This window comes from Schistocerca serialis, chromosome 2 (genome assembly GCF_023864345.2).
Source record: "Schistocerca serialis cubense isolate TAMUIC-IGC-003099 chromosome 2, iqSchSeri2.2, whole genome shotgun sequence".
In the NCBI taxonomy this organism is placed as follows: domain Eukaryota; kingdom Metazoa; phylum Arthropoda; class Insecta; order Orthoptera; family Acrididae; genus Schistocerca; species Schistocerca serialis.
The window spans coordinates 401,965,969-401,980,242 of NC_064639.1; the positions used below are offsets into that span (position 1 = coordinate 401,965,969).

The window sequence follows — 14,274 nt, forward strand, 5'->3', positions numbered from 1 at the left end:
CCCTATGCTTCACATCAGAGTAAAAGGAATTAAGTCAAGTCAAAAAATGGAGAAATCAACATGTCTAAATGGAAATTGAATAAATTAACAATGAACCCATTAGATCAGTGGCTGAGCTCTTATATATACAGCAATTAAAGATGACAATGACTTGGCCAAAATCAAAGGAAATAAACATAAGATTTAAATGGTGTGAAGGCTTTTGTTACAGCAAATAGAGATTTCAAACCTAAATTTCTTAATGGCTTTGAAATGGAAAGTTACAATGAATGTATACTACCAGTTTTGACTTATGGCAAGTGAGAGAGAGAGATTTTTAATGAAGAAAAAAGGAACAGGAGAGATGCATGTTGGGAATTACTAGGAGATAAGGAAACAACGAAATGGACAAGATTAAAAGGCATGCTTATAACAGTAACAGAGATTAAACAAACACAGGCAGGACTTGTAATGAGACAAATGGATTGTACATGGACCAATGAAATTCTTTGTTGGATTTCAGGAGATGATGATAAACTGAAACAATGGCATTATGCAAGGTGGGTGGTTGGAATTAGACAACATGCAGGAGAAACATGGGTGCATCCAGCTGAACTTGTAGTGTATGGAGGAGCTAAGAGGAGGCCTTTAGTCATCAGTAATGTCACATGGCTGATGATTACTAGTATTTAATATTTATTTGGGAAGAAATGGAGATTGTTTCCAACTAAATTTAAACTGGGGCAGATTTAATTTGGTGACAGGCACTACTCACTCGGTTGTAGGAATGATGTATGAAGGGATAAAAACATTATGTGGTAAAATTTTGTCACAAGTGCTCCTATTAATGAGTGACTCTCGTGTATAGTGTGGTGTTTAAGAGGCCGATACTTGGAGCCGTTATTTCTGTTTTGGACAGCAGTGAAATGACACACAACCTCGGAAGGTGCTAGTCATATTAATAGAGGATGTCAAACCAGAGGACAGGTTGCTGCAAGACAGTGTCAAGAAGGCTTGCTGAATACCACCAGAACATAAGAAATATCACGATGATTACGTTTCTTTGTGCACTGTGTTATGCATTAAAAATAAAAATGAAATGAATACTCAGTCTCTTGATGTCAGCTTTGTTGTAATGAACTCATATCAAGTGCCTGCTTAGTGTTAATTCAAAGTAGTAGTGTTTGGATTGAAAATTAATGTAGTCAAATCTGCAGTCAAGGTACAAATTAACAACTGAGAGAACATTTTCACATCTGTATTTTACACAGGTTTCAATAAGAATTTTATTTGTCTATAGTGCACTGGTACATACTACCTGACAAAATATTTCTCAAAAAGTATTATGTTTGGAACAAAATTCATGATTCGAAAGAAAAATTTACGTAGTGCGAATAAATTCAGTCTCATGCAGAAGGCAAGTCATATGCAGTCACTAACAAATTTTCCACAGTTCCTTCTTTAACCTGTAAAAGGAGTAAACAGTTATTAAAAAGATCAACAATGACACACAAATATTATCCATTTGTCAATCCATAGCAATGTAAAAGAATTTACAGAAAGCTTAAATATTTCAGAGAAAAATTCAGTTGTCAGTTGCAAATATTTTTATTTCGCTTGACTGGTTTTGACGAATTAATTTGTCATCTTCAGAAGATTACAATACCAGGAATATTATAAATCTTTCCTTGGGTACATTTGTGTAAAGTATAAGAAGTATATCACAGAAACTTACTCGGTATTGCTTTCAGAATGATGGAACACAGCAATCACTTGCCCTTTACTTTCAGGTTTTATTGAAGCCAGTCTAGATTATGGCTAGTGCCTAGCCATTATCAGTGCACTGTTCCATTGTTTCAGTACATGTCCTAGTACGTCAGTGCCCTGTTGTTCAGTCTTCTGTCTCAGTTCGTTCAAGACTGTCAAGACTAGTCGTGAATGAACTTGACAGAAGCCTGAACAATAGGGCACTGATGTACTAGGACACATACTGAAACTATGAAATAGTGCACTGATAATGTCTATGCACTAGCCGAAATCTCGATTTGCTTCAATAAAACCTGAAAGGAAAGGATGACTGATTGCTGTGCTCCATCATTTTGAAAGTCATATTACAGTCATTGGCCCATTCCTAATGGAAGAGTATTGGTTTAGTAGATGTCAACATCTTCTTCTTAGATATGTCCAAAAAATTTACATATTTTAAGTGATTATTGTAAACACATGTTGATAATTTACAGTAGCTCAGTCACACCTATGTACATGTCAAGCTGTTCTGCCAGCAGCAAGGAACAAATATCATCATTGTCATCTTTAAGGATTAAGGCTTTTTGCCTGTACCACCTCAGATTTGTTCCCACTACCTCTATAAGGGATGTCTGACATTCCTCTTGCTGATTGAGTTATACTGTATTGCTGTTTTAGTTATTCTACCATTAGACATACATTGGACTTGCCTTTCCATTTCAGTCGGTACTTTTCAGTTATATGTATATAAAAAGTATAACTCAGCTATATAATGTACTTACATATAATACATAATAAGACGGAAGAAGACGCAAAGACACAACTTGACAACTTAAGTAAGGTAGCCAGAAAGGTGGGACTGAGGATCGCCTATAACAAGACAAAGACATTAAATACCACTGCAGACTGGGAAACACCGGAAGGCACTGTGAAAATGGTGGACAAATTTAAATATCTGGGAGAACTTATAACAGGAAGGAACAGGAGCAAGGAGGGAATAACAGAGAGGATAAAGAAGATGAGGTCAGCCTTCTGCATGACAAGAGACATATATAATAAAAAGAATATATCCACAGAGGCAAAGTTACGCCACTACAAGGCAACGGTGAGGAATGCAGTATTATATGCTGCTGAGGGGCAGAACAACTAGAGAAAGAAGAGAGAAAAATACTAGGTCCCAAAAGACGCGGAGAGAGGTGGATGCGAAGACCTAGGGAAGAATTGTACCGGAACATGAGAACAATATCCGGGGAAATCGGACTCAAAGGGGCAAGGTTTGCTGGACATATAGTTAGGATGAGTATGGACAGAATGATGAAGAGAGTGTGGGAAACAACAGGGAGGACTAGGGGAAAGGCAGGAACCAAATGGGTTGTTGAACTTCGGAAGGACTGGTTGGAACTGGGGATCAAGGTCGAAGGAAAAGGAAATTGGAGGAACAAATATACACCGACCAATATGCCGGAGATCAATGACAGAGAAGAATACAGGGAAAGATTAGAGTGTCACCAGTGGAGCCGACAGGAGAAACGGAAACTGAAGATCTCAGAAGAAGAGCGGGAGAGAAGAAGAGAAAGAATGAAGAGGTTCTGGGAGAAGAAGAGGAAAACGCAGTCCATGAAGGGGCTACCCATGGTCCTACAGAGGCCGTAATGCAAGAAGGAGAAGATATAATACATTTGAAAATAATGACACACAGTTCTAATATATAAAAGGAGTGAGCTGATTTTCACATTTTATAAGAGATGTTATGCAATCAATTCAAAGTCTATTTTTAATATATGTTTCTCATTCAACATATCTTTTGGATTATGGTGGGAAAGTTTAAATATTTCTAATTCTTCTCAAAGGTTCATTTTGTAGTGCTTGTCAACTACACGCAAAATTTTTACGTTAAGTAAGGATGGAGGAGGAAAAGTGAGTTTCTCAATTTTGAGATGTTCTGCAAAACTTGTCATTTATGAATTCTCACAGTCTTCGTTGAGCAAGTGCTCACGAAAGTGGCTCTTAAGTGACTTCCCTGTCTGTCTTATATAAAAACTCTGACATACTATAATGTGTTTTATATACCTCAGAGTTGAGAAATTTGTCAGTTGGATGTTTCTCATTATGCATAAAGAGCAAATTAGTGGAATTACCAGTGGTGAAGGACCCAGTGATGTCATATTTTTTAAACAAATTACCTATACGATATATGAAATGTCACCTAGAAATGGGATTCAGAACAATTTTATTGAATGTAGAGGACTTTATATTCTTACACTTTACATAAATGTATAGCCAAGATCTAAAGATTTATAATATTCCTAATTCTGTAGTCTTCTGAAGAAGAGAGATTAATTTGTCGAAATCGATAAAGAGAATTAAAACTTTTTGCAACTGACAATTGAATTTTATTCTGAAATATATATACTACAGTTGTTGAAAATTACAGCTACAAATAAAATAATACAGCTGAAATATACTTACTGCCTTATAATCTAAGAACATTTCCTTAAATGCACTGAAATCTGTAAAGGTATACAATACTTCAAACACTTCCCCATCCAGGTTGCACTTTCGTCTCCTGCAAGTTATTTCAAAAGAACTGTTCTTAAAAGGTTAATCTGCATTTCACATAACTCATTCAGAATGAAATTTAGACAATGTTGCTTCAATGTATTCAATTATCAAGCAATAAAACAGATGTGAAACTTATATGCCATCATACATTTTGGTGCCTTATCTTCATTTCCTGGTGTCATTGTGGTTTAGCTCATCACTACAGCCCTCATAAATGCAACACTATTGGGAGGTATTCTGGTTTTGTCCCATTTGAGTTACGTATTTCATTCGCAAACTGCCTCTGAAGTTTGCACTTTTCAACTTAAAGACTGTCATTTGAAGATTGCAAAGTAACTCTGTTGCATTAATATCATAATATGCAGTGGCAAATATAGCATTAACAAATATGGTTATGTTTAAAGTCCAGGCATCACCTAAAGCAAGAAAAGGTTCTTCAGTTTTTTTTTAAATAGACTGTAAACTTGCAGTTCCTTAATGAGCATCCCTTGTGCCACTGATGCAGTTTTTATGTAGTCATGAATTTGTTGCACAGTGTGGTTGGTTTCAAGTATCTAGTTTTTTTATGGAAGCACTAAGACATACAAAGTTAGCACAAAAATATACTGGTCTTGTCTGTTGATTAACAGATTCGAAAAGTAATCAGTAGTATCATCACTTTCATCACAAGTGAAGTGAAATCTTTCGAGTATATGAGATAAAAACTCAGTCTGAATTTCCAGCAATAGTTGGGTGTGCAAGTCTCATCTAAGGAACCCAAGCACATCAAGTGTAGTCAACATACACATCCAAATGTAGCTATCAGTTGCCTAATCTCTTGTGGTCTGACTCATAACGCAGAATGATTCAGAAAGAACTTTACAACTTTAAAAATTCGTATAAATTAATTCATAGTAATTTATTGAAAGAAGATATAGAGCTGGGTTTTGTGTTAATTTCTGGGGAAACACATCAAGTTTTTTTACCTTAAACTAAAGATGTTGTATGTGGCTTACACTGATTATCCTGCACACATCCCATCGAAAGTCAATTTCTTTCCAAACTTGCTGTAGCATTGCAGGTGTAACTTGCTCAGTGGAGGTGTAAATTCTTGCTCTAAGTTCAGGTAGAGAAGCCAGCACAGGAGGTACAAACACATACCCCTGATGAATCCCCATAAAAAGAAAAAAAAAAGAGTTGTGTCAGGTCTGGAGTATGTGGTGGCCATGCAATTGGCGCATCACGGCCAATCCATTACCCTGGAAAGCAGTCACTGGTAGTGGGGTGGTGCACCATCTTGCATGAAGTAAACATTTCATTCTTGGTCATCCTCATCGATCTGTGATATCAAAAATTGGTGTGACATCTCCAGGTACAGTATCCCGTTGATGGTTCTCTCACAGAGAAGAAAAGGGCCATACATTTTGTTCTTGCTCAGTGCACAAAAAAACGTTCAGTTTGGGGCTATCATGAACATTTTGCAATATTTGATGTGGATTTTCAATGCCCCAAATCCTACACTTACGTGTGTTAACGTTGCCATTTAAGAAAAAATGATTTTGTCCAAGAAATGTTCATCCTCATGTAATCGATTTAACATAACCGCACAGAAGTTCTTGCAAGCAATTTATCAGAATTTTTATTGCTTGTACAACCATCAATCTGTACGGTTTCAAACTCAAATGCAAACAGTTTCTCAACACACGCCAAACAGTCGTATGTGGGATTTGCAGTTCAGGAGATGCAGGCTGGGTCAATTTCATAGGGCTGTTGACAAAACATTGTCTCACTCGCTCAACGACGTTGCCAGACGTGTTTGGACAACTTGATGATTTCCCATGTCTTACCAAGCACCCTATTTCTACAAAACATTATGCCACTCATAAATTGTAGACCTACCAGGAGGATCTTTAGTGTATCTGGTACTGAAATTACACTGAACTGTTGTCACCGACTTTTCTTCAAACCAAAACACACAGCTAGCAAATTTGGTCCATTGAAGGCAGCCATCTTTAATGCAACTGCTGCTAGCGTTCCTTACAGTGTGATTCTGGACTAGAGAGCTACACAAAACAAAACTTGATGTATTTCCCTAAAAATTGACACTAAAATAACCTCTGTAGGTACTATGAATTAATTTACATGAATTTTCAAAGTTGTGAAGTCCTTTTTGAAACATCCTGTATAATCAATGGTGATGGAATAATCAAAAACTCTGCATTGCATGTTTGTTGTCAAATGCAATTTGGTTTATTGGATGCCAGAGGCACTTTGTTTGTTGTGCACATTGTACGTAAGTGGCACAAACTGAGGGGTGTTCTGTCAACACAAAAATGACTCGATGTACCACGAAAAGGTAATGACAAGGACTCAGAGCAAAGAGAGAAGAAACTGGAAGCATTAGTATGTATGAGCATGGTTACTATACATTGAAACTTGTATCCTCTTTTCCAGTTTAAGTCTATTTCACAAATACAGGGTGTATCATAAATAATGGTGCAAACTTACACGGCTGAAAGTACATGATAATAGAAGCACGAATGTCCCAGTAAATACAGGTCTGCAAAGGAGCCGCTTGCGAGATAATCACAATTGTATGGTTCCACGCCGCCACTGATGGCATTGTTTGTAACATTGTCCAGTTTCCCCCTTGCATACTTGAGGCCATCCTATGTTTGCTGTTTACACAACGGAACATTGCCAAGAGGTGGAGATGGAATCACACCATACGTGCAGAATGTACAGAACGGAAACAGTACACAGTCTCAAAGGGTATCAGATGCATCAGAGGAGTGCCATGTGTGCTGTGTTGTAGTTACAATGGAAGTGTACAGTAATGAAGAGTATGCAGATATGCATTTCGTGTACAGTAGTGCTAACGGCAATGCACAGAGGCTGCACATTTATACCAAGAAGCATATCCTGATCGAAGACATCCAGAAAGTCGTACATTTACAAGGGTCTATCAGCGCCTGAGAGAACATGAGGGTTTTGCACATGGCAGAGCAGGAGGTAGACCTGCTCACATTGCACCTGAGGTTGAGGATATGGTGTTGGAAGCAGTACAGCACTCTCCAGGAATCTTAACGAGAAGAACTGCCATTCAAGTGCCTGTACTAAGCCATAGCAGTGTATGGAGAATTTTACATTGCAATTTACTGTAGCCTTACCACCTCCAATGACTTCAATGTCTCAATGATGCAGACTTTGTTCCTAGAGTGATGTTTTGTCAGTGGCTGCAACAGCAGGCTGTAGTTGACCCTCATTTCGCATGTAACCTTTCATTTACAGATGAAGCAGGATTCACATGCGATGGTGTGCTTCACTATTATAACATACATTTGCGGTGTGAAATAAACCCACATGCTGTTCATGAGTCACCACATCAGCAATGTTTCTCACTGAATGTGCGGTTAGAGGTAGTAGGCAATTAACTCATTGGGCCACACATTCTTTCACGACAACTTAATGGACGGAGGTACCTTAGCTTTCTGTGATGTCATCTTCCAGGATTGCTTGAGGACGTTCCCCTTCAGCAGCGTCAAGAGTATGTGGTACATGCATAATGGAGCTCTGGCACATTTTGCTGCTGGTGTGAGATGGCATCTAACACCCAGATACGGCCAAAGATGGATAGGTCAAAGTGGACCTGTACCTTGGCCTCCAAGGTCACCTGATCTAAATCCTTCAGATTTTTGTGTCTGGGGTCACCTCAAAGGCAAAGTGTACAGCACACCCGTTAACACGACTAGAGTTGTACATGCTTGTCAAGAATTCCAGAATGATCCAGGTGTTTTCAAAAGGATTCGAAATTTATTGCAGAGACAAACACAGTATTGCACCAGATGCAAGGAAAACACTTCAAACACCTCCTTTAATTGGTACCCCATGTGTGAAGTGTGAACTAATTCTAATGTACAACTCAATAGTAAAGTCTAAATTTCAAATTAATGTGTATTAACTAGGACAATGTTTACAATGACATTAGTGGCGGCTTGGAACCGTACAGTTGTGATTATCTCGCAAGCAGCTTTTTTGCGGACCAGTGTTTACTTGGACATTTGTGCTTCTATTGTCATGTACTTTCAACCATGTAAGTTTGCGCCATCCTTTCTGATACACTCTGTATACAGCAGATTCTGTTCACAGGTACTCTGATCAAGAGGACTGTGTACTATATCCAAATGATTTGTACTAGTGGTTCTGGTGGTGAAGGCAACTTTTGAATACGATAAATGCTGAAATGTTTGCTGTTATGGAATTTCATGGGAGATGTTTTTTCTCCTAATCTCACTGGCTTAAAGTGGAGAACTATGCAAATTAGTTTTTGCATAACTTTTTGAGCCAGAAGAAGACTTTTATTTCTGAATGTTCAGCTTTACTGCAGAACAAACTGAAGGGAAATTATGAGCTTTAAGCATATATGGAGAACAAAACTTAGTGCAATTCATGATAAAAATTACTCTGATGAGTTTGCAAATCATGCATAGCAGATGTTGTGATTAAAATCGAGGATGACAGTATAACTGAAGGCTACTATTCCTATTATTAATCCATCTAGCTCCAATTTTTATTGAATGGAATCATTTGAGAGTTGCCACTCATCTCGAACAGGACAGCCAACTTCAGTAACAAAAGCAGTGTGGATGTGAAGTTCATATAGCGAAAATGTTCAAATCACTATCTTATGGGATTTTGGGGAAGCCTCTGCAGGTATTTTTTTGCAGTCATGGTGCTGTTTTGCTCTATCCCACAGTGTATAGAATGTTTTCTTTCAAATTAAACTGTGTAACAGGAGTAAAATGTATTGAAATTAAGTTTTGGTGATGAGCAGAGAAACACTTCTTCAAATTCAAAGGGACTTCTAAAACTGTAACACCAATAGAGAAACTGAAGGCTTCATGGAAGGCAAACAGGTTTCATAATAATTCTGATTATTAACGTGTAATTTATGTTTATTGGTTACTGCTAATAGAACAGAAACATACTGTGCTAGGAGAGTTAGTGGAATTGGTCAATCTTTTGAGTCTTGCATGAATCTACAATTAAAATAAACTGGCAAGGTTATTCCAGATAATATATTTGGATCAGTTAATCACATCTAAAGACAGAATATGGAACAATTATAATCACATCTAGAAGAACAAACTTAAAAACTGTTTTAGTGACAAAGTATCTCAAGATCTGGCTAAAAAAGTTAACATTATCTATTGCAAAGAGTTGTGGTGTTTTCATAGATAAGGGGTATTTCATAGATTGGTAGGATAGGTATGGGAAGGGGAGGCTGGCAAAGCTTATGGGTGACAGTGTAGTAGGGGAAGTAGTGGGATCACTCACGGAAAAATTCCTGTGGTAGTTGGTGTTAGAGCTGAACCTTTTTTAGATTGAAGTGTGGTGACTTCCATATAAATTTTGTATATGATGGTGGAAGAAAAAGGATGTTGGTAGATCTCCTAAATTCATATGATCTGATGCAGACTGTGTTTTTTCCAACTAGGTTGCAGGGAAACAGTAGCACAGCCATAGAAAATATTTTTATTTATTCTTCATTACTAGATGGGCATTCAGTTAGTAAAAGGGTGAATGGCCTTTCAGATCATGATGCACAAATTTTAACACTAAAAGTTTTTTGTACTCAAACATATGTCACATATAATTACAAACTATGTACGAAAGTTAATCCAACAGCAATAGAGAGTTTTTTAAACCTTGTCAAGGAACAAGAGTGGTAGGATGTTTATAGTGCCAATAACATAGATGATAAATATAATGCTTTCCTTAACACATTTCTCATGCTCTCTGAGAGTTGCTTTCCATTAGAACGTCCTAAATGGGGTACTAGCAATAATAGGCAGCCCGAATGGCTGACTAGTGGGATTATAATGAAGAACAAAGTGGGAATTATATCAATATATTAGACCTACTCACAATCACGCTACAGTAGCCCATTACAAACAGTATTGTAAGGTGCTTAAAAATGTTATCTGGTCAGCAGCACAACAATATAAAGTCATAGCAAAATACTGAAGTACTGTGCCGCACATGTAGCCCTGTATTTAGCCATATTTGCAGTGTTTCCTTTAGGAATGGTCAGTTTCCTGAACGATTAAAGTCTCAATAGTAAAGCTGCTTTATAAAAAGGGAGAAAAGGATAATGTAGACAATTTTAGACCCATTTCTATGCCACCAGTGTTTGCTAAAGTTATTGAAAAGGCTATGTATGTAACGATAATATATCATTTTAAACCACATAATTTGCTATTAAATTTACAGTTCGGCTTTAGAAGTCGTTTAACAACTGAAAATGTTACATTCTCTTTTCTCTGTGAGGTACTGGATGGGTTAAACAAAAGGTCTCGAATGCTAGGCATATTTTTTGATTTAACTAAGGCGTTTGGTTATGTTGATCACAAAATATTGCTCCAGAAGTTGGACCATTATGGAATACAGGAAGTAGCTCACTACTGGTTCACCTTTTACTTTAGCAACAGACAGCAAAAGGTCATTACTCACAATGCTGAGAATGGCTGTGATGCGGGATCTGAGTGGGGTACAGTCAAGTGGGGGATTACTCCAGGGATCAGTGTTAGGGCCACTCCTGTTCCTTATTTATATAAATGATATGCCCTCTAGTATTACGGGTAACTCTAAAATATTTCTGTTTGCTGATGACACAAACCTGGTGGTAAAAGATGTTGTGTGCAACATTGGCTTGGTTTCAAACAGTGCAGTTCATGACATTAAATTCATGGCTTGTAGAAAATAAACTAACACTAAACCATAGTAAGACTCAGTTTTTACAGCTTCTAACACACAATTCAACAAAACCTGGCATTTTAATTTCACAGAATGGGCATATGATTAGTAAAACTAAACAGTTCAAATTTCTAGGTGTTCAGATAGATAGTAAACTGTCGTGAAAAGCCCACGTTCAGGATCTTGTTCCGAGACTTAATGCTGCCATTTTTACTATTCGAACGGTATCTGAAGTGAGTGATCATTTGACAGGAAAATTAGTTTACTTTGCTTATTTTCATTCACTTATGACATATGGTATTATATTTTGGGATAAATCTTCCCATTCTAAATGATATTTTTGGCTCAGAAAAGGGCAGTTCGAGCAATAAGTGGTGTAAGTTCACGAACCTCTTGTCGACCCCTGTTCGCTAGTCTGAGTATTTTGACATTGGCCTCTCAACATATATATTCCTTACTGTCATTTATTGTTATCAATATTAGCTTATTCTAAAGAATAATCAGCTTTCACTCAGTTAATACTCAGCAGAAATCAAAACCGCATTTGGATCGGACTTCCTTAACTCTTGTGCAGTGCAGAAAGGTGTGCAGTATACTGCTGCATCCATTTTCAATACGCTACCACTTAATTAAAAAATCTTAGCAGTAATCCACACGCTTTCAAATCGAAACTGAAGAATTTCCTCATGGGTCATTTCTTCTATACTGTCGACGAGTTCCTTGAAAAATTAAGCTGATTCTTGTTGGATTGTTGACTGCATTTACTTAAACTTATGGGCTGTCTTTTTTCAGGTTCATAAACATTTTATTTTTATCTGTTATTACTTTTATGTTGTAATTTCATGTACTGACATGTTCCATGACCTTGGAGATTTTCTCCTCAATTTGATCCTACAGAATTTGGCGCGTAAATAAAGATAAAATAAAATAGATGGATTATAAGACACTAATATGCAAGTAGTTTTTTGTCAACCACCATGATAAGTTGCTGAGCTAGTGTTGTTCTGCATCATAATATAAAGCCCACCCTCATCATCATCATCATCATCATCATCATCATCACCAAGCATCAACTTATACTTGCTTTAAACTCTGCTATGCATGCATTTGGAAAGTTCCTCTTTATCCCCAGTGCCTTCATCTGTATAATTTCTTGAGTAATCAAAGACTCTAAATTTTGCTTCTCTCACTTGTACAGAACAACCTGCTGCTACAATTCATGGATCCATCCCTCATTTGGTCTCATGAATAGAGTTTAGTTTAGTTTTTAGACTTTAAAAAACAGCAAGGCGCACAGGATGCCCTTCCATGGTTGGCTGTATGATAACTGCCCACATTCGTCCAAGCTGCAGCCACTGAACCCCATCGCACCATTCCAAAAACATCAAATTAAATCTGTACGTGAACTCAACTACCAAATGGAAATGAAAGGTAGCCCCTTGTTGACCTCTGCAAGCAAAGCTTAATTCTCAAATCTAAGATGACCCTCACTTTTAGAATGAGTATTTTGAGAAAAAAAGTCATCTCATAGAGAAGTAAATATGATAAGTTGTGCTGTGGGTCCTATGAGCATAACTACTACAGACATAAAAATAAATTGTATGATTTTAGGTTTAGGCAAGTCAAAAGAAAATATACTCTGAAGCAAAAGATTGAGGTGACATATGTGTATAGAGAATTTGTGGACTGTTCTACTGACCTACATATTATTGAAGATAGTAAGGAAATCGTTTATGGCTGACAGGAGGTGCAGGAGTTGACAGTGATAATGTTGAACAAATAATCAGCAAAAGTACTCATGCCACACAAAAAATGGCCCAGCAATTCCAGTGAGGTATAATGTGATAAGGAGAATTTGTACATGGTTTCTGGGAGAAACAAATAAAAAATTTTGAGATTGTAAAAGGTTATTGTGCTATATAAGGCATTTTGAAAAAATAGTAGTACTAGCTGAGATCATCATAGCACATCATTTACTAGCTGGATTAGGAGAGGATTTTTGCTTGAAAACAGCAATTAATGTCAAAACTTACAGATGACAGAACACTAATTGGCTAACAGTATACATGTGGGCAAGGGTAAACTTTATGTTTGCCTTCATCACACTGCAAGTGTAATTTTTACTTACAGAAAAGAGAAGAAACCAAAAATATATGACTTTCTTGCAGTTTTTGCCAGCGAAAAGAAGGAAAAGTTTTCCAATGGTTGAAATGACCATTTGCAGAGATAGAATGATAAGATTTAGGGGTGGTGGTGTGGGGGCTTTATTAATTTTCATTTGTTGCATAATATTTTGAGAGCACTGATTTAGCTGTTTGTTTATCAGTGCCAGATTATTTAATGGCAAAGTTACAGCATATAGATAGTATGAATCAAATGTGTGAGACGAATGACTTGAGGGATGGAAGAACAGTGATAAAATCCATACCAGGCACTCTTTAACATCGTGCTGACACGCCTATTGAATGTGTTTGATCATTTAATAACTGCACACTGTAATTTTAATGGTAATGGCTTGTGTCACATACATTCCATCTACATATACATATATACTCCACTAGCCACCAAGCGGCATGTGGCGGAGGGCACTATTCGCGCCGAAGTCATATTTCCCTCGCTCTGTTCCACTCGTGGATCATGCAAGGGAAAAACGACTGTCTGAATGCCTCAGTACGAGCTCTAATTTCCCATACATTTGAATGGTGATCATTGCATGATATGAAAGTTGGTGATAATAATATATGCTCTACATCGTAGGCGAAGATCAGATTTGGGAGTGAGCAGTCCCTTCCGTTTAGCGCATCATCTATCTGCAAGTCTGTCCCACTTCAAACTTTCTATGAGATTTGTATCGCTCTTGCGATGGCTAAATGTACCAGTCACAAATCTTGCCACTCTTCTTTGGACCTTCTCAATCTCTTAAATTAGACCCAACTGGTAATGGTCCAATAGAGACGAACAATACTCTAAGACTGGACGAACTTAAGTATTGTAAGCAATTTCCTTTGTTGAAGGACTGCATCGCTTCAGGATTCTACCAATAAACCGCAATCTAGAGTTCGCCTTACCCGTTATTTGGTTAATCTGATCGTTCCATTTGAGATCATTTCGAATAGTCACACCCAGATACTTGACAGATGTTACCACTTCCAAAGACTGGACATTTATTTTGTACTCGTACATTAATGGGGATTTTCACTTTGTTATACACAGTAGGGTGCACTTACTAATATTGGAGATAACTGCCAGTCA

At 37.3% G+C, this 14,274-nt stretch overlaps 1 protein-coding gene across 7 annotated transcripts in view; it reads right to left on the reverse strand.

Annotated features, from left to right (window-relative positions):
• Positions 1–1,222: 1,222 nt before the first annotated feature.
• The window catches only part of LOC126457238 (ADP-ribosylation factor-like protein 2-binding protein), a 106,373-nt gene continuing 93,321 nt past the window's right edge, over positions 1,223–14,274 (reverse strand). For 5 of the 7 annotated variants that reach the window (XM_050093379.1, XM_050093377.1, XM_050093381.1 and 2 more), the window contains exons 5-6: positions 4,195–4,312; positions 1,223–1,445 (exon numbers count right to left, since the gene is read on the reverse strand). In XM_050093379.1, coding sequence (XP_049949336.1) covers positions 1,386–1,445; positions 4,195–4,312 — 178 coding nt within the window. In that variant the 3' untranslated portion in view covers positions 1,223–1,385. The remainder of the gene's footprint in view (positions 1,446–4,194; positions 4,313–14,274) is intronic. The other 2 variants (XM_050093378.1, XM_050093382.1) reach the window with 2 other exon arrangements.